General features: G+C 48.4%; 1 protein-coding gene across 3 annotated transcripts; it reads right to left on the reverse strand.

Annotated features, from left to right (window-relative positions):
• Positions 1 to 10,954: 10,954 nt before the first annotated feature.
• Lyzl4 (lysozyme like 4) lies at positions 10,955 to 22,062 on the reverse strand. 3 transcript variants are annotated; one of them, XM_006982909.4, is made up of 5 exons: positions 21,890 to 22,062; positions 15,581 to 15,781; positions 15,305 to 15,454; positions 14,215 to 14,293; positions 10,955 to 11,199 (listed from the first exon to the last, which is right to left on the reverse strand). In XM_006982909.4, exons 2-5 carry the CDS (start codon positions 15,717 to 15,719, stop codon positions 11,130 to 11,132), a joined length of 438 nt encoding a protein of 145 aa, XP_006982971.2. In that variant the 5' UTR covers positions 15,720 to 15,781; positions 21,890 to 22,062; the 3' UTR covers positions 10,955 to 11,129. The 3 variants fall into 3 exon arrangements, with proteins under 3 accessions (XP_006982971.2, XP_042137918.2, XP_042137916.2); XM_042281984.2 differs by having other exon boundaries at positions 15,581 to 15,786; XM_042281982.2 differs by having other exon boundaries at positions 15,581 to 15,808.
• Between the last annotated feature and the right edge of the window lie 11 nt (positions 22,063 to 22,073).

Here is a 22,073-nt window from a genome sequence, read left to right on the forward strand (position 1 = left end):
CTGAAATATTCTTCACCCATAGGCCCCAGAGTAACAAACCCACAGCTGACATCACGTTCAAAGCTAAAAAGATGAACTCTTTCCTTTGAGGACAAGTTATCTGAAAAGAAATCAAGAAAAAAAATATCCCATTCAAAAAATTATTACATTTACTGTATGTGTGTGTATGTGTGTATGTATGTGTGTATGTGTGTGTATACATGGGTATGTATGTATTGTGTATGTGTGTATGTATGTGTGTGTATCTGTGTGTGCATGTGTGTATGTATTTGTGTATATGTGTATATGTATGTATGTATGTGTGTGTATATACATGGGTATGTATATATTGTGTATGTGTATATATGTGTGTATGTATGTGTGTGTATGTGTGTGTATCTCTGTGTGCATGTATGTGTGTATACATGTGTATGTATGTAGTGTGTGTGTGTGTGTGTGTGTGTTTTCACATGCATGCCACAGAGTGCCTGTAGAAGCCCGAGAACAGCTTTTAGGAGTCTGTTTTCTCCTTCTGCTGTGTGGGGACACAGGGATCAAATTTATTGCTAGAGCAAGTACTTTTACCTGCTGGCTGGTCTCACCAGCCCCATTTATGATAGCATACAAAAAATAAAACAAAAATGTTTAGGAATAAATTTAACCAAGTTGATGAACGTTCTATGTATTAAAAACTGTAGCACACAGGTATAAGAAACTGAAGACAATACAAATAAATGGAAGATGCCCATCTAATAAGATGCTAATGTATCCTGGTGATCAGTTTTTTTGTCTTGTACCTATTCTTCAGTAGTTTCACACATGCATACAATGAATCTCGATCATACCCACCCCACCTGTCCTTCCCTCCCCACCTTTCGCCCACTCTCTCTGCTGTAGCCTTAGTAAGTAGCCTGCTGCGTCTGTCCGGTTAGTGCGGCTGGAATGATGGCTGAACTAATTGGCTTGCTTTGAGCAGGTAACCACAGCAATAAACTACATCACGTCCGGAAGAACATCTCACAGCATCCTTCCCACCCTCCAGCTCTACGTGATGGTTAATGTTGCCAAGTGGCACATGGGAGGCTGAGGCAGGAAGATTGTCGTGAGTTCAAGGCCAGCCTGTGACACATAGCAAGATCCTGTCTCATCTTGATTGGCAGAAGAAGCCCAAGTGGGGTGCCTCTTCACTTCTTGATTTATTTCTAGTCACACGGTATTTGACAGATTCCAGAAGGATCCTCTTCGTGCCAGAATTCTGCTGTCCAAAAGATTCACCCTCCTGTCTTCCAATCTCTGTGCTTCCCATTGCAAAATCCTAAACTCTTCCGACAGAGGTCAGGCTGGCCTCTTAGCTGTGCTACAGATTGAGCACACAACCCTGCCATGCGAAGACACAGCAAGAAGAGAGCTCTCAGCAAGCCAGGACGCCTCCACCAGACACCAGTTTCCTAGTGCCCATCTCCAGAACTGTGAGAAACAACAGTTGTTGTCCAAGTCTCTCTGTCTGCTGCCATTGTTACAGCATTCTCACATCAGGACCAGTCGGGTACAAACCCTGGATAGTCTTGGCTATATTTCATCTATGAACTGCTCTACTCCTCAGCTTTGCATCTGGCCATGTTGTTGACTCTGGTGTATGGAATGTCAGCAGGTGTGGCACAGACAATGGCTTGAATACACATGTGTGATTGGCTGGCCTTCTTTCAATACACATGTGTGGTGATTGGCTGACCTGCCCGCCTCTGTCATGGGAAGAACTTTGTTCCTTGTAGCAGACCAGAACCCAATTTCCAGCCAACAGATCAGGTGACCCACAGATCTGAGAGACAAAATCAAATGCCTGCCATTATGTATCAACATCTGAAAGGGACATCGAGAAGCCATCCCAGGTGGCCCTGGGCGGGTTTTCTTGGGAGCACAGAGGCTCACTGAGCCTTCTGGCTGGGCAGTTTCCTTGTGGGCATCGCTGATGTCTGCTGTGGCTGATCCTATTCCCCAGAGATGCTCCCGAAGCCCCTGCCTGGGTACATAGATGTGGACGCCCTGTTTGGGGAGAAGACTCAGAAGTGGGTGTACTGATATAATGATGTTGGGCTCTTCTGATTTGCAGTGTCCCTTGACCTCTTTTGTTTCGTACATTCCCACCCTGAGTGCAGTCCCAAACCTGTCTCTGCCAGATTTCAGTCTAATATTAAGCCATGTAAAGAAAGCTGTCCTTCAAAGGGATTAACTACACCAGCATATTATTTCAGAATTTCATTTAAAAATAAAGAAGGGATGAGCCAGGCCCTATTCCTTCCCTGCTCCATGGAGTGCTCAAAGTCCATGACTCTAGAAGAAAACAAGTCAACATTAAATGGCGGCACACCTGGAAAGGGCGAGAATTCACCGACAAGTTGGAATGTTCTAGAAGGAAATCTGAAATAGCACAAAGTTGCCTAAAATTAAAAGCCTGTGAAAGGACAGGTCCTGAGAAGAAAGCTTATGTAACCTCAGGCTCCTGTGCAGCGTCCCTGTCACCAGGGTGAGAAAAAAGTAACACTCTGCAGAAGGCGTCTGTTTTGCCCAGGAAGCAGGCATAGGAACTGTTGTTTACTTTTGACCTTCAAAGACTCCAAGGAGATTCCAGGGCTTAGCCTGGTCCCTGATTTGCCTCTGAGCCCTCTCCCCAAACAGGGCGTCCACATCTATGTGGATTACGTTCTGACTTGGGCATCTTCTACTGAAGCACATAACACTGGAAACAGAGCTTGCCGTGGGGAAAGGGAGTCTGGGACCACGCTATTTTCTAACAGCGCTTTAAACTGCCCAAGTGTTGAGTGCAGCAAAACAGACGGCCCATTTGATTCTGGAGGGAAACGGACTATCAATACAGATCCAATTAAAAAGCAACAAAATAAAAGACGGAAGCATTCATCCAGACCCAACTCCGTCTGAATCATATGCATGACTCACACATGACTCGTGTAAAGTGTTTGGGTGTGATGCCCAATGCTGAGTGTCCCAAGAGTCTAGTCGACAGTGGTAGCTAATATTCATGACTGGCTTCTGTGGCTTGGGCTGTGTCATATCCTGATGTCTCTCTTCCTCTGCTCAACAGTTTTAGAAAGATTCCATGATCTACTAATCGTTTATCAGGCTTTTATTCTGCTCCAGGTAACATGTCATACTTGTTGATATTATTGAGATATGCTACCTATCAATAAAAAGATTTTAATTTTTAAAAAATTTTATGTGTATGTGTGTTTGGCTCGCTTGTATGTCTGTGCACTGAATGAAAAAAAAATAAGGTAAGAAAACATGACTGCTCCTAGGTATGGTGGAGGAGAAAGTTTATTGTGGATATGTGGGTGAGCATGGCCAGAGGCAGGGACATCTGGGAGACTCCAGAGTGGACACTAGACTGAGCTGGGACGTGTGAGGAGAGGGGGAGGAGACAGGGGAGAGAGGAAAACCTGGTGCAGCAGCCAGGCGGCCCAAATGTACAAAGAGAGCGGGCAACCAAAATGGTCGGATTATATAGAGAGGAGCCGCCCAGCCCCCTGGGCTGGAGAAGTTAGGGTAGGGGTGGGGTCTTCCAGCCAGGCAGGCCCCTGGAACAGGTAGCAGCCTAACAAAGCTGGGAGAACCTGGTGGCTGGTGTCCACTTTGATATTCAATAGGCATCTCAGCCATTTGTCCCAGGTTTGCATGCAGTACCCCTGGAGGCCAGAAGAGGCCACTGGATTCCCTGAAACTGTAGTTACAGATGGTTGTGAGCTACCAAGTAGGTGCTGGGAATCAAATCTGGGTCCTCTGGAAGAGCAGTATTCTTTTAACCATTGAGCCAAAAAGAAATCCTTTTAATACATAGATGCTTAAGGACAAGGTGTGGGGATACCTAGACAGTGTGCTGGAATTGGGGAAATGACAGCTGTGTGTCAAGATGCCTCTCTGCTAGCTGTCATTTAACCAGATGCAGCCTGAGTTACCCCTTGGAGCCTGCAGGGGCTCCAGGATGCCTAACAGCAATCATATCTGACAGTGTGGCTAACGGTTATGTGGCTCAGAGTCTGGACCCAGCCCTCTTCACCACTCATAAAGCCAGATGCGCTCTGCTACCTCGAAGTCCTAGCCAGGCATCTCTGAACTGGGGGATGTTAGATAAAACTCAGGACAATGGAATTGTTGTTTGCTTGTTTATGTGGTAATGGAGTCTAAACTCTGGGCTTTTTACACGCTGAGCAAGTGCTATGTCAGTGGGCCACACTCCCTGTTCCCCGACTCGTGGATTTTTTTTCTCTCATTATGTAAATTCATACTGGCCTTCAGTTCACTGTCTCTCAGGCTGGCTTGGAACTGGTGATGATCTGGTTCCCTGTCTGGTGTCTTTTCCTTGATAGGAAGCAGAATTAATTTACTTCCTTAATTGATTTATTAAAAAGAGACAAAAATATAAATCCTGAGAGAGCAATTTATTAGGTTAGTTTGTTAAGTATTATTGCAGAAAAAGTACATTGGTGCAGTTTGTTTCTTTTAATTATTAATTTGTTTCCATCAAACTATATAAACTCATAGAAGAAGGAGCACAGTGTGGTCACAGGCAGGCACCATCATCCCTAAGTGCAAGGGAAATCACATGCCACAGCCTTTAGTCTTAACAACTGGGAGGCAGAGACAAGAGGATCTCTGAGTTCCAGGCCATCCTGGTATACAAAGCAAGTCGGGCTACAAATCAAGTTCTGGGATAACCAGGGCTACATATTTTGAAATGCCCTGTCTCAAAAACCAAAAAGAAAACAAAACCAAACAACCAAACAAAAACAAATAAAAAGTACAAGAGGGCCAGCTTAGAAGGAACAAGACACAAGCTCTGGAAACAGTCTCTCCCCAGGAGAGGGTGAGGGCGTGGGGACAGAGGATGTTCTTGGCATGGCAGGTATGGGCAAGGTGTGGGCACAGTGCAGACCTGAGGGCAGAGGCACCATGAAGATTTCTCCAGGTAAATGAAATGAAAGAAAACCTGATGTGAGCACCCTAAGGGGACGATTGGTCCTTTGGGGAGAGGCTGGAGTTCAATGAGTGACATCTGTAGTCAGCTGTGGTAGTCTCTCCTTCTGTTGCTGCTACATAAGCGATGAAGGGTTCTTCTGGCTCAGATCCATCAGGGCAGGAGTAGTGTGGCGGGCAGAGGAGGCTGGCGCATACTGGGGGTCAAGAAGCAGAGAAAGGGAGCAGGAGTACTGAGCAGGCTTCCTCCTTTACTCCATTTCTTTAGTCCAGGGGAGGGCACCGCTCACCTTTGGGGAAATTCTTCCCCACTCAGTAACATGCTCATTAACCACTTCGGTGCTTCTCTTTAGAATATATTGACCTTACTATTTTTAACAATGCATGTGGGGAGGGGGCATGTATGCAAGTGCAGGAGCCCAGGGAGGCCAGAAGAGGTCGTCAGACCCCTGGAGCTGGAATTACAGGCAGTTGTGAGCTGTCTAAAGTGGGTGCTGAGAACCAAGCTCAGACCGGCCGCAAGGGCAGTGTGTGCTCTTAGCCACTGACATCTCTCCAGCCTCAGCTTGGGCGGGCGGGCGGGCGGGCGGGCGGGCGCTCGTTAATCCAACCAAGCTGAAGGCTGCAACCAGAAACAAACTCCTTAAGCAGCTGCAGAAGAGCAAATGTGGGTGGTTGTTTTCCCGAGAGGACAGGGAATGAAGAGGTTCTGACTTCCACAGCTAAAGCCATTTTATTCTTTATATTATGAGCTTCTATAACTCTGTGGGGAAAATTAATAATTAAAGAAAACAAACTGTACTCATTTAAATGTCCCTCACTACAGTAAGTCCTTAACAAATTAACTCAATTAAACTGGGTTTCTCTCTGAGATTGCACAGTTTTGTTTTGTTTTATGTTTTTTTCTTTTTAAGTTTATGAATCCCTTTCTTAGCAGGAAGGAGGTCTTGATCTTCTCTGGCACTGTGGAAGGTCTTGGGGAAGGGAAGGGGAGGGAGCATGGAGAGACCTAGGCTTCAAGTCTTCCTTCACCGCTCACTAGCTGCGTGGACTCAGCTGTTAGAACTCTGAACCCAGGTCTACCCAGCTGTCACATGGATGGCATTGTGTTCATCAAGATGTCACGTCACTGTGACAAGGCACCTGACATTAGCAATTTGAGGGGATTGGCTGGGCTTCAGTTTCAGGGTGTCAGCCCAGAGTCCTTGCCTCCGTTGATTACAGATTCACAGTGAGGCTGAATATCATGATGGTGGAGCATGTGGCAGAGGATACCCACCTCAGAATGGACAGAGGAAGTGGCCCTTTGTAACTTTCCAAGACATCCCCTCCCCAAAGACCTACCCACCCCCCAACAACTAAGGCCTCCTGTAAAGTTTCCACCAACTCCCAGAACAGCACAGCCAGGTGAGGACCAAGCGTGGGGACATTGTACATTCAAAGCCTTCTGCTTTTGAAGACAGCTCAGCCCATTTCCTCTGCTGTGACAGAACACTTGAGATGTGGTGTTTCAGGGAAGAGGAACTTATTGTCCAGGGCCGCCTTGCTGAGAAGGAAGACGTGTAAGGTGCATGCATGGACGGGAGGAGGGCTTGCTCCTGTCACAAACCCATTTCATGAGGACTCTCTCTTACTACTGCGCTTGTCCCTTCACGACAACAGAGCCTCTCGAAGGTCCCACTTCTGTCTCTGTGGTTTGGGAGCCAGAGCACAAGGATGCTGGGGAGGCCTTGGCACTGTGGCAGGATTGCATTGCCAAGGATGCATTTTAAGTCTGACCTCAGCAGGGGCCCACCAAGCAGCAGCTATAAAATACGGAGAACAAGCGTGGGGGTGTGCGCTGAAGCCCCCATCGACAGTCAGGGATGCACTGTCTTCCATCCTGGAGGTGAGACTCCAGGAGCCTCCGTCCACTGGGCCCACTCCCTTTCTGCACACTCTGCAGAGAAGCCATGTCTTTCCAGAGGGGAGCATACTGATCTCTGCTGCCACGGCACATAACCTCCCACCCAGCCGCGGTCCTGTCTGCTCTGCCCACGGGGTCCCTGTCTTGTCCTATCTCTGGCCTCCTTTTCCATCATTGCGCTGATTACTTCCTCATTGCTGTGACACAATCCCTCCCCACATCCCAACCGAAACGCCCCGCAGTAGGAAGGCTTGTTCTGGCTCATGGTTTGAGGACGCAGCCATCGTGGTGAGGGAGGCACCGTGGCAGGCGAGACTCCCGCCGACCCCTCACCTCACTTCTTGAGGAACCAGGAAGCACAGAGGAGCATTGTGCTCGCTGTTTCCCCTTCCTGTTTATTCAGTTCTGGACTCCAGCTCATGGGATGGAGCAGTCCTCACAAAGGGCAGGTCTCCCTTCTCCAGTTAACCTCCCTAGAAACACCCTCACAGACATGCCCCAGGCTGCGTCGTCCAGGTGGCTCTAAATCCAGTCAAGCTGACAAGATGTAAGCCTCAGGAGTTTATGTGGAGGCCGAAGCATGGCGCCTCGTTAGATCTTCACACCCAATGGGATGTTGTTACTATTATTCTCATCGTGCAGATTGTGGAAGTGAGATTTAGATTAAGTACTCTGCCCCGGGTCGGGAAATGCTGGATTCCAAATGTTTGCTTCACACGGGCCTGGTGAGGGATTTAATGACATAAATTTCATAAGCCACCCAGTATGGAGCTCATACAAAGAAACATCTGTGCATCTCTATAAGAGATGGAGAGAAATAAAAAAGAAATATGTTGCCTCCAATGGGAGCCTAGCTTCTGTGCAGGGGATGTAGGACTCACCTGGTTTCCAGGGCTGACACCTGTCAGCCATCACTGTCAGGCTGAATGGACTGAGAGGATGCTGCCCCACAAGCTGTGAGCACACCAGGCCCTCTCTGGCTCCTGACAAAGCTGAAACTTCCTACGAACCGGCACAGACTGTGGCTGTAAACACTTCCAAGATGTGCGAGCCCTTATTTTTGAGGTGCAGACACATAAATGGGGTGTCTCATAAAACGTGACAATCTGCTCTGGTGATGGTACTTTTGAAACCTAAATGTAAAATCACATCTTCCTCCAAAATGGTGTTATGATACCAGCTGCTCTGACTGGGAACTGGGGCAGAAGTGGCCACCAAGCCTAGCCTACTTGACAAGTTCTAGCTGGTGAGAGACCCTCTAAAAAGAGGACGGCAATGCAGCAAGAACAATACTCAAGTACCAAGGTTGTTTCCGACCTCCACATGCACATGCCATGAGCAGGCACACCTGTGCACTCACGTAAGTACTCATAGGCACACACACACACACACACACACACACACACACACACAGAGAGAGAGAGAGAGAGAATTAACACTGACACAGTTGCAGGGTTTGGGGAGAGGTGTATAGGGGCATGAATTCTAAGGAGATACCATGTCCACCATTACTGGACTAAAGCTGTTTTAACACCTGTAAGATGGTTATAATTCATATCCAGCATCTAAGGTTTTGAGAGGTTTGGAGATGTGGGTGAGGGAAGAGTCCCGTGCAGTGTGAAATCAGGATTGCTATAGTAACGGGCTGGTACTAGAGATCATAATGACAGAGCCCTGTGATGGTGACATCCAGCTTTGATGGTGGTGAGCCAGGGCAGGGCACCTGCCTACTCAGTGCTCACTGTGATCAGAGAGCTTGGGGGCATGATGCCAGGAGTCGATGTGGGCAATGCTGCTCCCATCAATACCCTAACATTTGCTTTGTCCTTGAGTCTCACACCCTTGTTGACACAGAGGCCATTAGGGACAGAGGACAGCCTTGGAAGTAATGGGCTGAAAGGAAGCAGCAGCTGCACTTCCTCTTGAGATGGCAGTGTCAGGATCAATCTCAGGCTGTCACTAATGTCACCAAGGTCTGCAGCAGCGTTGGGTTGGGATCAGGAGCCCTGTCACTCTTGAGCCCAGCCTTGGAAACAACGCCAGGTCCACAGCTCAGTACTAAAGATCCCCACACGGCCTCAAAGGCTTCTATTGAGCCCAGGAACCAGTGTCACCGACATCAGTGACACTGCATGGTTCATGCTGTGTGGAAAATACAATAAACCTTTTCTCCAGGGACAAGGGGAGCCATGCAACAACATGGGACCAGGTTGACCCATCAACGTTGAGCTTGACTGGAAGTTTGCCCCAGAAGTTGCCGACTTACAGCGCTTCCCTCGGTGGGTGGGTGGGTGGGGGTGCTGGGGGGAGGGGGATGAGCCACCGCTTGCATACACAAGCCAGGCTGTGTGCTGCCTGCCTTTAAGGTGGCCTGCTTCAGCTCCTTCATTTAGCTATAGGTTAAATGGACAGCAGTAAAGGATTCTGCACATTGCAGTTTGCCTATCAAATGAGACATGGGGAGATCATCAAAAACAGGGCTGAGGTTCCTGGTGTAGGCTGAAAATATTAGGCCACAAATTGTTAACTGGAAAAGCAAGATATCGTACTGTATATTTAATAGTGGCCAATGCTTATGAATGGGAAAAAACACATGGCATGTGTGCACATACCCCTAAAGTCAGGAAAGAGACACAAAAAAGTTTAATGGTCACCAGGCTCTCTCAACATGGACTACAGCAATGAAAACCTGTTTACTGTGTGTGTGTGTGTGTGTGTGTGTGTGTGTGTGTGTGTGTGTGTGTGTGTGTGTAGGGGGGGGTTCTTTTAACACCCTGCTTGTCTGCATTCCCAGCTTTCTTCATCTAATGTTTGTGTCATTTTTAACCTGGAAAAGGCGGGTTCCAGAACAGGCACAGCACCACCTATACTGTTTTAAAGGGGACAAAACCAAGAACCCAGCAGCAGGGGATGGGATAAATGAAATTTGTGCATTCACACAACACAGAATTAACCAGCCTGAAGCTTTCACACTGGAACATCCATGATGTCATGAGAAGGTCGATGCTGCCCCCTCAACCCCAATGCCTCTCCTTTCTTCTTCTTCTCCTTCTCCTTCTTCTTTCCTCCTCCTCCTCCTCCTTCTTCTTCTTCTCTTCTCCTCCTCCTCCCCCTCCTCCTACCTCTCCTCCTTCTTCTTTTGAGACAAGGTTCCTCCATGTAGGTTTTGGAGCCTGTCCTGAAACTAGCTCTGTAGACCAGTGTAGCCTCAAACTCACAGAGATCCGCCTACCTCCGCCTCCTGAGTGCTGGGATTAAAGGTGTGCGCCACCACTGCCCAGCCTCCTTTCTTCTTGTAGGAAGGTGAAGGACTGAGTTTTCCAAGCTCCTAATGACTTGGATCCTACAGTAACCTGGCTTTAGATATCTCTGAGGCTCCAAAACCAAATCTCCAGCAGAAGAACTCAATAAGCCACCATGCTTCAGAAACAGACTCCTTCCTGCATCAAACTGTTATGAACACGGGGGATTGTATGTCACTGTGTTTGTTTTCATTTGTTTGAGTCCGTGTCTCACATAGACCAGGCTGGCCTTATGTAGCAAAGGCTGACCCTGTCTTTGACTCTCTTGCCTCTACCTTCCCCGTGCTGGGATTACCATTCCGAGCCACCATGTCTGGTTTTATGCAGTGGCTCGGATTCAACCCAAGGCTTTGTGCAAGTACTTTACAAACTGAGCGATAGCCCTGGCCCTGTTTGCTTGTGGCTCCCTCCTTCTTTTTCCCCTGTTCAGCCTGGGACCCACCATGGATGATGTCACCACACTCAGTTTGGGTCTCCCTTCCTCAGTTAACCCAACCTGGAAACCCCTCGAGGGCACATGCAGAGGTGTGTCTCCCAGGTGATTCCAAGTCCAGCCAAGTTGGCCATGAAAAGAAGCCCTGTGCCCAGCCTCTCATCCCTGCTTCTGTGGCTCCTCTCAGTTTCCACTGAGTCTCTTCCTCCTTTCCCTACTGAACACTGATACCTCTGCCTTCACACTCTTCCCCTGAGAATCAGAAATGAGAAGTCATGTAAGTGGTAATGATGATGGCCATGGCGCTCACAATGTAACGACCCTGGCAGACACCTCAGGCCTGGGTTGAGTAATTAGCTGGTTTATTCTGCACCTTGTACCCCTGGATGAAGTGGACTTTTGTCCTTTTCCATCTGGAGCTGTCAAGCGGTGAGATAACTGGATGGATCGGAGCAGCAAACAGAAAAGCATCCTTAGTCACAGGACATGGCTGGCGAGCACAGCAGGAGCACCCAGGTGGCTACAGATCACAACCATCCAGCCACCTTTCTAGGGTGTCCGACAGATGGCAGTTCCTGGACCAGGTGGGCCTGCAGAGGGAAAGCCAGAGAGTGGTCAGCAGTGGCTCCTTGGAGCCACACAGTTCATACCAGCCTGGCCCTGGGACTTGTGTGTCTCCCCAGTGTGGACACATTTCCTCAGGCTTCTGTGCATCTTAGTATTCACCCTGGTGTGGATACAGGTGCTTCCTCCACGGTGTGCTCACACTGCCCCTGCCTCGCACAGGAACCCCACCCAGCTGAGGCACCACAGCCTTGTGAACTATTAGTCACTCCTCCAGGAGAGCGTCAGGGGTCTTTGACCAGCCCAGGGTCCCAGGTGTGTCCTCAGCCGTGGGCTCCTTCCACCTGTCTGTGTTCCTACTTCATTCCCTAGCATCTGAAGCATCTTCCTCTCTTCACTTTCCCTGGGGATCTGACTGATCCTTTAACCTTTCCTCCCGATGTCCCCAGTGGTCTTTCCCCTAGTTCCAGCCCCTAATGCCCGGACCAAGTCCCTAACCCCATCTACTGCTCCTCAGCCTTGCAGGGCTCCGCTCATCTTCAGGATGGGGACCCATAGTAGTCCCTAAGTGGTCCCTGGCCCCTTGTAGCTGTGGCGTAGCAGAAAATATACACATCCACATTCTCAGAAGTCCCAAGGCTCCTTCTAGCCCAGGGGCAGATGATAGGGAAGGGGTTCCCCAGGACTGGAGGATCTTCTTTCCTCTCTTGTTCACACAGACCAGGAAGGTGACTCTGTCTGAGCTGTGGCAGATCCATGGCTGCACGTCAGCTTACTCAGAGCCTGCCTTACCAGGAGTCTGCACAATAAGGCACCTCAGCCAGCATGACCCAGCTTACTGTTCCATAGTGCCACACAATAAAGATGACTTCTGCTCATTAGTGTTTATCCCAGAGACTCAGCCAAGCTCACCAAGTAAGTAATGAGAAAGCCCAAACCACATATGAAAGGCACAGTTGTCATTAACAAGGAGATTTCCACCATTGGGTGCAATCTGCTCTGTTAGCAGTGAAATTGCACAAATGGACTCATGATGTTGACCACAATGAGTAGACTTAGCAGAAATTAAAGATCCACCTACCTCACTTCTCATATCAAAATCAATTACAGAGGAATCCAAATTTTAAGTATAAAAGGATAAAATCATAAAAATTCTATTTTTCTTTTTAATTTAGCATAAATATCTAGGGTTTACTTGGCATCAGCAGTGTTCTGATATGGAGAAAATGCGAATGGAGTTATTTTCAAGGCTCAAGTATAAAATATCTTAAATTCATGTGCACTTGTATTTTCATGAGTGTGCAGATGTACAAATGTGGGGGGGGGTGTTTGTGTATGTGTATGCACGTGGAAGTCAGAGGATAATATCAGGTGTTGTTCCTCAGGCATGGTCCACCTTGTGTTTTGAGATCGGGTCTCCTATTGGTCTGGAGCTGGCTGCAGTGAGGCCCAGGGACCCACCCATCTCCACCTCCCCAGTGCTGGGATCACAACAGATGCATGTCACCATACTTAACGTTTTTTAAAACACAGGTTCTGAGGATCAAACTCGGGTCCTCATGCTTTCAAGGTGAGTACTTTACCAACTGAGCCTCCTCCTCGGTTCTTAAAGACGTTTCTAAGAAGGGGTTTCACGTAGACCCACAAGCCGCAAGAGAGAAGACAGAGGGATTTGATTCTAAGAAACGGTTAGGTCTCGTCTAGGATGAAGACGCCACATAGTCAAAGCACAAATGACAAACCTAAGACAACAAGCCACAGATGCAATTCCGAACACCAACCAGCCCCAGTTTATAAAGGACACGTTCAAAATGAGTGAGAAGGTGCAGGAGGTGGCCCAGTAGTGAAAAGCAACCGCAGACCGTTCCCAACTGCCTGTAACTCCAGCTCCAGGGAATGCAGTGCCCTCTTCTGAGCTCTACAGGCACTGCGCTCATGCGCGCGTGCACACACACACACACACACACACACACACGGACCACACCACACACATAACACACACACACATAGACCACACCACACACATCACGCACACACCACACACCACACACACATACCACACACACACACACACGGACCACACCACACACGCACGGACCACACCACACACATAACACACACACATAGACCACACCACACACATACACCACACACACATCACACACCACACACACATACCACACACACACCACATACACATACCATACACACACACACACATACACACCACACACACACCACACACATACACACCACACACACACACACACACACACACACACTCACACAGACCACACCACACACATACACCACACACACATCACACACCACACACACATACCACACACACACCACATACACATACCATACACACACACACACATACACACACACACACCATACACACATACACACCACACACACCACACACCATACACACACACACACCATACACACACACACACCATACACACACACACACCATACACACACACACCACACACATACCATACACACACACACCACACACATACCACACACACACCACACACACACACACCATACACACACACACACAGACACACACACACACCATACACACACATACACACCACACACATCACACACCACACACACACACACACACACACACACACACACACCACAGAGTTATTAATGTGAGCCATGGCGGTGGATCATCATTGTCACCTTCACTTAAACTCACCCAAAGCACACACCTCCGAGTCTTTATGACAGGGCTTCCAGGGAGGGTCCACTGAGCAGGGGCCCTGAATGTGGGCACCATCCCATGGACTAAGGGCCCTGGGTTGACCAAATGGAAAATAAAACCGAGACCCAGCATCCACCTCATTACTTCCTGCCTGTGACTACCACGTGACTGGCCACCTCACACTCCTGCCTCCTGACTGCTCTGCCATGAGGCTGCACCCCTGCCTGCCTTCCGCGGCTTCTGTTGGGTATCTGGTCACAGCCAGAGGAAGGTACCACACAGCACCGGCTGCGGCAGACATGCCACTTACCATGCCCCCATTCCTTGCTTTCCTTTCACGATTTTCTTGACACATTCAATTGTGTCCTTTAAGTTCGGATTCAGTAAAGCTGCAAAGGAAGTGGAACGGAATGAGGCCGTGCATTCGAGGACGCCAGCGTGTCTTTCGACCACACACCTCACTTGCCATTGCTCGCCCCACCGCCGGCCATTCAAGACAGGTCAGGCAGGGGGCACGGGTGAGTGAGCAGTGGACTTTAGAAGACAGAACGGAGAGGTGACAGAGGCTTCTGAGCCTGGTGCAGCCTGGGAGAAGACTGATGTGTGGGTGGGTGATGTAGGTCCCCCCAGAAGCTGAAGACCCTGGGCCACTCCTCACCAATCAGGGCAGAGGGAAATGCGTCTTTAATGAAGCCTGGGGACACTGGGGTTAACACTTAGACCGTGTGCTGCAGAGACACCTCAGGAATTTGTCTGCCCCTAGCTCCACTCACCAGTCATGTGAGTAGACTCACTGTTTCTGGGTCCCAGTTCCCCGTTTATAAAATAGAAATAGAACCAATTGCCTACTCCTGAGAGGCCACTGTGAGCATTAAACAAACTGATACCTGCAAAGGCTCCAGGGAAGTTCCTGATAAAGCCCCAGAAACTCACGGAACACAGCAGTGGATCCTGGCCAACTGCTTCCTCGAGGCCACAGGTTCTTAGGTCCCTTTAAAAGGGGCAGATATATTCCCTGTGTGCTGGCCAGTCCTGTCTCTTCCCTACAACCACTTCTGACTGTCATGGTGACAGTATGGGTCCCCTTCGGAAAGAGTGGTGAAGTATGGGTGACATAGGACAGAAAGAGCAATCTCTCCAGCAAGCTGCCTGGGCTCTGCTCCCCGCCCCTGCTCCCAGCATCCCAGCATCCCAGCGCCCTCTGGGCCCACTTGCCTTGGTTCCTATCCTTGTTCCTTCTCAGGCTAGCATGTCCTTTCCCAACAGCCACCTCTCAGGGACCCTACCTCCCAGGGACAAACTTTAGACACAGCCCAGGCCAGTTCCCTCCTCCTGTCTTCTCCAAATGTGTAAGCTCTGCAGCCTCCAGTGCCCTGAGAGCTGGGAAGGAAGGGACCCACCGGTGCAGGACACTTTGCAGAGGTTCTTGCCGTGGTCACACCACTCATTGTCTCGGATCTGAAATAGGCCATAGCCAGTGTAGCCACATTGGGAGTTCTCGTAGACAGCCGAGGGGTTGAACTTGCTCTCAAAATAAGCCAGGCACACCCCTAAGAGGTGAAACAGCATGAGGTGTGAGAAGATGCTGGGTGTAGGGCAGGGGTGGTGGGCAGGGGTGGCGGGGTAGGGAACGGAGGTCAGGAGGTGAGGAAAGAGGGGCTAAGGATCCTACTCACAGTTTTCAAGGCTGTAGCCCTCAAAGTAATCCAAGCCTCCATCGTGGAGCCTCTTAGCCACTACGCAGCGCCCCAAGATGGAAGCACCAATCGGTGTCAGGAAGGAGCCGATGAGCAGAAGCACGAGGTGTGCCCGCATCTTCTCCACACTCTGGCGGCTCAGGGCTGGGGATGCCAGCTGAATCCAAGGTCACAGGGACACTGCACTTCCCAGGGGAGAGAGCGGCACTAAGGAAGGGGGCATTTGGGGTGTCCACAAAGATGGCATCGCCTGCCTGCCCGTGATAGAGGGTCCCACCTCCATTCTCTGCTCCTGCAAACATGGGTGCCTGAGGCCCATCTCACCCAGACCTCCCATTTGCTGAGGAGGAAACTACACTCTGGAAATCTTCTGCCTCCCAGAAAGACCCAGCGGCATCTTGGATTCTAGCTCTGCCATTTGGTTCCATCAATAGACATGGACGCTCGAGTCCTTTCCTCTCCCTCTACTGAGTAGAGTCTATTGTGAAAGTCAAACTTGTTATGGGCATTTTGGGAAGAAGGAGGAGGGGCTGGGGAGGAGGGGCTGAGAGGGAGGGAGTGAGGGGGAGGGGCTGAGGGGAGGGGAGGAGGAGGGAGAAGAGAAGGAAGAGAAGGAGGAAAGGGGGAAGAGAAAGAGGAAGAAGAGGAAAAAGAGAAGGACGAGAAAGAAAAAAGGAGGGTAGAAGAGGGCAAGGAGGAGGGAGAGGAGGAGGGAGAGGAGGAGGGAGAGGAGGAGGGAGAGGGGCACAACTCACTGTATGTACATCACTGAGCACCACCTGTCCGCCATGTTGAATTAGTTCCATTGCTGCCTTTTAGCCTACAACATGCCCCATCCGCCTTACGCTTTTACAACAGTCTTAGGTTTTCTGTCTACAATCTCACTGACCTTTTCCCTGGCTGTCCACACAGGAAACAGTCCCAGAAGACAAGCCACCGACCTCACAGTGCTCTACCTCCTAGTCTGTAATGGTGGGTAGTCACTCGGATGACTGACTCTTGACCTCACCTTCTCCACCTCTGCAGCGGCATCTAAACCTTTCACCTGCTCAGGTACACGCTGCCACCTTCAAGTACAACTGAGCAATAGCCCCAAACATATACAAACGTCACCTTGAGATGCCGCTGGCGCGCCATCCCTTGCCACACTTAGGCCTTGTTTTCCAAGCTCTCTAGAACCTTCACCCTGCTGAGCTTCATCAAGAGGAAGCAACTCAGCCCTTGAGAACTCACAGGACACCCTGGCCGGGCTGTCTTCAAGTGCCACGCCCCTTCTACCGTGTCCCACTAGAGTCTCGCCTTGGTGCCCTTGAACACGGCCTTCCCCATCCACAGGGCTCTCTACACCACCCCCACCTACATGCTGCTCTCCATCTTCTGTTCTCCACCCTGGTAACTACCCCAAGGCTGGTTGGTCCTCATGGGGTCTCCCTTCCCCCACTCAGCTCTCACTGGTCACAGTCCCTTCCTTGACCCTTAAAGAGTGAGAATCCTGTTTTTGGTTTTTATTCCATGTCTCAAAAGAGAAGATACAACTGGAAAGTGGGACCTAGTCTCTTCCCAGCGTCCCCACACTCTGTCACTGCCGACCGGTGGACAGTCACCCTCCCACTGCTGTGTGTCACCGTTCACAGGTGTAAGTACATTCTCCAGGTGATATTCTCCAACACTAAGGGCTCACAGCCATGGCTTGGGCTAGGAAGTCCTTTGAGGATTGGAGTCCTGGCACACCTGGGGGGTGGTTTAGGTGTGAACTGTTCCCCTTGGGCTCGTGTGTTTAAAGTCTTGGCCCCCAGGTGGTGACACTATCTCTGGAGGGTTGCAGAGCCTTTCAGAGGTGACACCAGGCCACTTCCCAGCTGTCTCTGCTTCCTGGCTGCAGACACAATGTGACACATCACCTTGTGCTTTTATGAATGCGAGGAGTCGTCTCACGCTCATGTGACCATGCCTTCCCCACCATGATGGGCCGTACCCTCCAACCAGAGCCACACAGAAATCTTTCCATTCTTGTGTTACCAGGTGTGTGGTTCTGACGGGTGACGTCGCTCTGTGTGCTGTGAATGTGTTGCTCTAATTAGTTGATAAATAAAATGCTGGTTGGCCAGTAGCCAGACAGGAAGTATAGGTGGGATAAGCAGACAAGGAGAATTCTGGGAAGGAAAAATAGAACTGAAGAGGAGACACCAGCCTGCCGTCCAGGGAGCAGCATGTAACGGCACACAGGTAAAGCCACAGAACATGTGGTAACATATAGATTAACAGAAATGCACTGAGTTTAAGTGTAAGAGCTAGTCAGTGGTTAGCCTGAGCTAATGGCTGAGCAGTTTTAATTAATATAAGCTTCTGAGTGATTATTTTATAAGCAGCTGTGGGGTCCGTGGGGCTGGGCAGGACTGGAGAAAACTTCAGATGAAAATGGTGCCCAGCAGCTTGAGCTTCCACCTGAAACCTGAGAATATTTAATAAGCAGTTATAAATGGAGCCAAAAACAGGCTCCTGCTTCATGTCTCGTGCGAGCTGCAAGACACCGCAACATGCGGGCTTGAGCTACTCTACGCAGGTTCATGGCATGCGGGCTTGACCTATGCCACACTACACAGAGGCATCTCCAAGCCACACATTACACTGTGTGGTAAAAAGAAAAAAGAAAGGGAGGGAGGGAGGGAGGGAGGGAGGGAGGGAGGGTGGGTTTGGGACTACACACTGCTGGATGGCAGCATAGGCCCACTTTCCTCCTAGAGTCAGGGGACAGCCTGGTTCCCAGAGCTGGTGGTAAACAGTTCCACCATTTTGGGAAGCTGAGGTGGGCAGAGCCAGCAGCCAAAACTGCCATTTCAGTCCTAGTCATTCTACAGTTTAAAGCAATAGATTAACAATAAGGCATATTCAAATGGAACAAGACTTTAAATGGTTTACAGTGTGTGTAAAAATGCACGTAGGCTTGGAAGAGAGAAGAAAATGAATATAGACAGTATATAAAGAAATAGTTTTAAAAAATGAAGTCTTTAGAGACAGTAAAAGTAATATAAAAATAAGCCACGTAAAGATGGATATTATACAGAGAATCTGGATTGTGTTGTCCTTGATATTTTTAACTGCAGAAAGACATTTGATTGTAAAGGCTGCTAAATTAAGCATATATATATTTAAGGTATCTTGACTTCAAAATTTGGATGTAAGGATATGTTGCTTTGGAAAGAAGGCTCTGCTTTTGTTTCCACAGGAAGCAAGAGGCTATGGATTTGTTCCAGATTAAGATACATCAGGTTTGACCAGCCAAGACCCCCTGAAAGGTCTCCAATGACACCATGGCCCAGATGATCCAACATTCAAAAACAGCTTCAAGGCAACTGGCTCAGAGAATACAGCGTCACAGACTACTTCAGTCAGGACTTGATCATAATTCTTAATTTTCTCAGGATCCCCATTAGATTGCCAGTGCCCTTAGTAGTATGAGAAGTTATGCCCAAATTCCCAAAATATTGTTTATGAATGTTTATTTTTATTTAAAGCAGGTTGATTATAAATGCAATCTCTTTCTAAAGAAGAAAAGGGGATATAGATAGGATAGGATAAATAGTAACAACTTGTTTAAAAGTGTTTTACATTGCTATGGATTTTGGTTTATTGATACAAATTTGGAGTTGATTTTGTTATATTATAAATATACATGTATTTCTACTCTTGTTTAAGGTGTTATGTTTATGTAACTCATTTAAATTATAATGGATAATTAAGAAATACAGATTGATAATGTCTTCTATGATAGTCAAACTTATAGTCATGTTAAGTTTTCTAGGTATACATAGATATAATTCAATTAGTTAGGTAATCTCCAAGCACTTCAAAGACCTACAGACTATGGCATTTAAAATGTTTTAAAAACTTAGACTTTCTGGACAGTGAGACACATCTGTCTCTGGCAGCACTGATTTACTTCAAAGAGAAAAATGGGCATCAAAGACATTCCATATGGAGTTTATCTTCTTGGCAAAAATAGCCATTTGGGCAAGAAACTGTTCTTGCCGGACTGCTTGGCAAATATTGTGTCGACTGGACATACAGGACCCATGGGAAGGTGACCATTGAACTTTGCAAGTTGAGATGGTCGTTCAGGTTCCTGCTTCATAGAGGAACTGCCAGACATTCTACAAGACACAGAGAGAAGCAACTGAGAGACTCTAGGCCTGTAGGCTGAAGAAGGATGCCTTAATGTTACAGAGGAACTTTGGGTGACTGTCCAGGCAGCCAGCTGTCTCTGTCATTCTAGATTTTTGGAGGTTGCTTACAATGATCTTCCTGTTTACTTAGATAATATTATATCCTTCTGAGGTCTTTGATGTAGTTGAAGACTAGATAGTTATAATTTTCCTTGGTTATGATAAAAGATAAAATTAGATATGAAACTTTAGACTCACAAATATAGGATAGATGATAGAATATTTTCTTTAACTTTACAAAATACACAGTCTAGATATTGTTACTATAATTCTTGCTTGATTACTGTTCTATTATATGTAATTTTACTGTTGAAGTTAAAACCTTTCTTTTAGATAGAAGGAAAAGGGGAAATGATGGGTCATATCACTCTGCTGTGAATGTGCTGCTCTGATTGGTTGATAAATAAAATGCTGACTGGCCAGTAGTCAGACAGGAAGTATAGGTGGGATAAGCAGACAAGGAGAATTCTGGGAAGGAAAAATAGAACTGAGGAGGAGACACCAGCCTGCCGTCCAGGGAGCAGCATGTAATGGCACACAGGTAAAGCCATGGAACACGTGGTGACATATGGATTAACAGAAATGGGCTGAGTTTAAGTGTAAAAGCTAGTCAGTGGTAGGCCTGAGCTAATGGCTGAGCAGTTTTAATTAATATAAGCTTCTGAGTGATTATTTTATAAGCAGCTGTGGGGTCCGTGGGGCTGGGCAGGACCGGAGAAAACTTCAGTTACATGGTTCCCTCTGTAACAAGCAACATAACCTCTGGAAAATAAAATTGTTCTCTGTCATGAACTAATAGCTCAGATGAAACCTTTAATAGGGGCAGAGGTGGCAGACATCTGTTTAATCCAGCTGTGAGGTTAGTTGTACACTTGACCACTGTCCCAGAAGAGGTGGTATCTGGGACACCAATTGCAAAGTCAGCCTTGGTATTTAGATAGCCTGGGCCCCAATCACTGCTTTACCCCTGAGAGCTGTGATGTCAGAGACCCCAGCAGTGACCTTAGCCAAGTTGCTCAACTTCTCTGTGCTTGTCTCCTTGCCTGTCACATAGAGGAAAACACTCCTAGCCTAACTGTGCTGAGCAAATGAGTTCAATACAGCAACTCTCATGCTCTGGAGACAGCCTTGTTCTGAGTTCTGATTGCATGCCCTGGGTCCTCATTAATAACTGAATTTCTATGCATGTGGAGAAAGCCCGTGTTGACATTTTCCAGTTGAGCAAACAGTATTTCAGGAAATGTCTGTCTTTCCCAGGCCAGGTCCTACTGCAGCTGGTGAAAAACAGGCTCTCATTTCCCTCCCTCCAGCAGGAACATGGATGCTGTTCTAAAGCCCAGATGAAACCTTTAATAGGGGCAAAGGTGCAAAGATCTGTTTAATCCAGACCTGCCTGTCTGCCCCCATCTTTGCCCAGGTCACCAACATCTCTAACTAATTATGGGTTTCCAACAACACGCCCCCACAAACACACACACGATTTGCTCAGTTCCCCCGATCTGGTCCCTGAGCAACTCTGCAGTCTGACCCCAAGTCACTCCTGGCTCTTCCTTCATCTCTTCTTTCACAGGCTCCCCGCACACTTTCTCTTGACCACACATTCCCGTATGACCACACTCTCCCACATGACCACACCCTCCCACATGACCACACCCTCCCACATGACCACACCAACCACCCCTACCACATGCCCTTTGCACCAGCTGCTCCTTCTACCTAGAGCAGACTCCTCCAACCACCATGGTTTTAGCCCTGGTTGCTGACCCATCAGGGAAGGCGGCTTTGGTTGTCTTTGTGATACCCCCTAACAGAAATCCCAGTGTTAATTTGTTCTCTTGCTTATGACTTTGCTCTCAGACTAGAATATGAGCAGTGGGAGTGCTGTCTCCCCCCCACAGGCTAGTGTCTGGTGATGGCTGATTCTCACTGATCTCGTTTAAAGAATGAGCAAAACTACCCTTCCCAAACTTGTCTCCAGATGATCCAGAGGGGACTTTGCTGATAAGTGTGCTCTGCAACCGGGCGACCTGTCCCTGTCTGCGCCTCCCCACCAAGGCCCACCTACCAGCCCAGCAGGGTTTCCAAGGGCTCTGCAGCTGCCTCCACGTTGCTTGCAGGCTGGGTGCTCTGCCTGCCCTGGGTCCCCGGGGCTTTCTCGGGTGCCAATTACTTGGTAACTCTTTTGTCTTCACACAAGAGTTTCTACACCGTCGATCCCGCTCCATGAGCAACTCTTCTAGAACCTTCTC

This window comes from Peromyscus maniculatus, chromosome 7, assembly GCF_049852395.1.
Source record: "Peromyscus maniculatus bairdii isolate BWxNUB_F1_BW_parent chromosome 7, HU_Pman_BW_mat_3.1, whole genome shotgun sequence".
Lineage (NCBI taxonomy): Eukaryota > Metazoa > Chordata > Mammalia > Rodentia > Cricetidae > Peromyscus > Peromyscus maniculatus.

Excerpts from the sequence above, each read along its gene's own strand:
- Lyzl4 (XM_006982909.4), bottom strand. The coding sequence starts at position 15,719 with ATGCGGGCACACCTCGTGCTTCTGCTCATCGGCTCCTTCCTGACACCG. Across the intron at positions 15,455-15,580 it reads GGGCTACAGCCTTGAAAACT|GGGTGTGCCTGGCTTATTTT; the intron begins GTGAGTAGGATC and ends TTCACCTCTTAG. Across the intron at positions 14,294-15,304 it reads CTGCAAAGTGTCCTGCACCG|CTTTACTGAATCCGAACTTA; the intron begins GTGGGTCCCTTC and ends CTTCCTTTGCAG.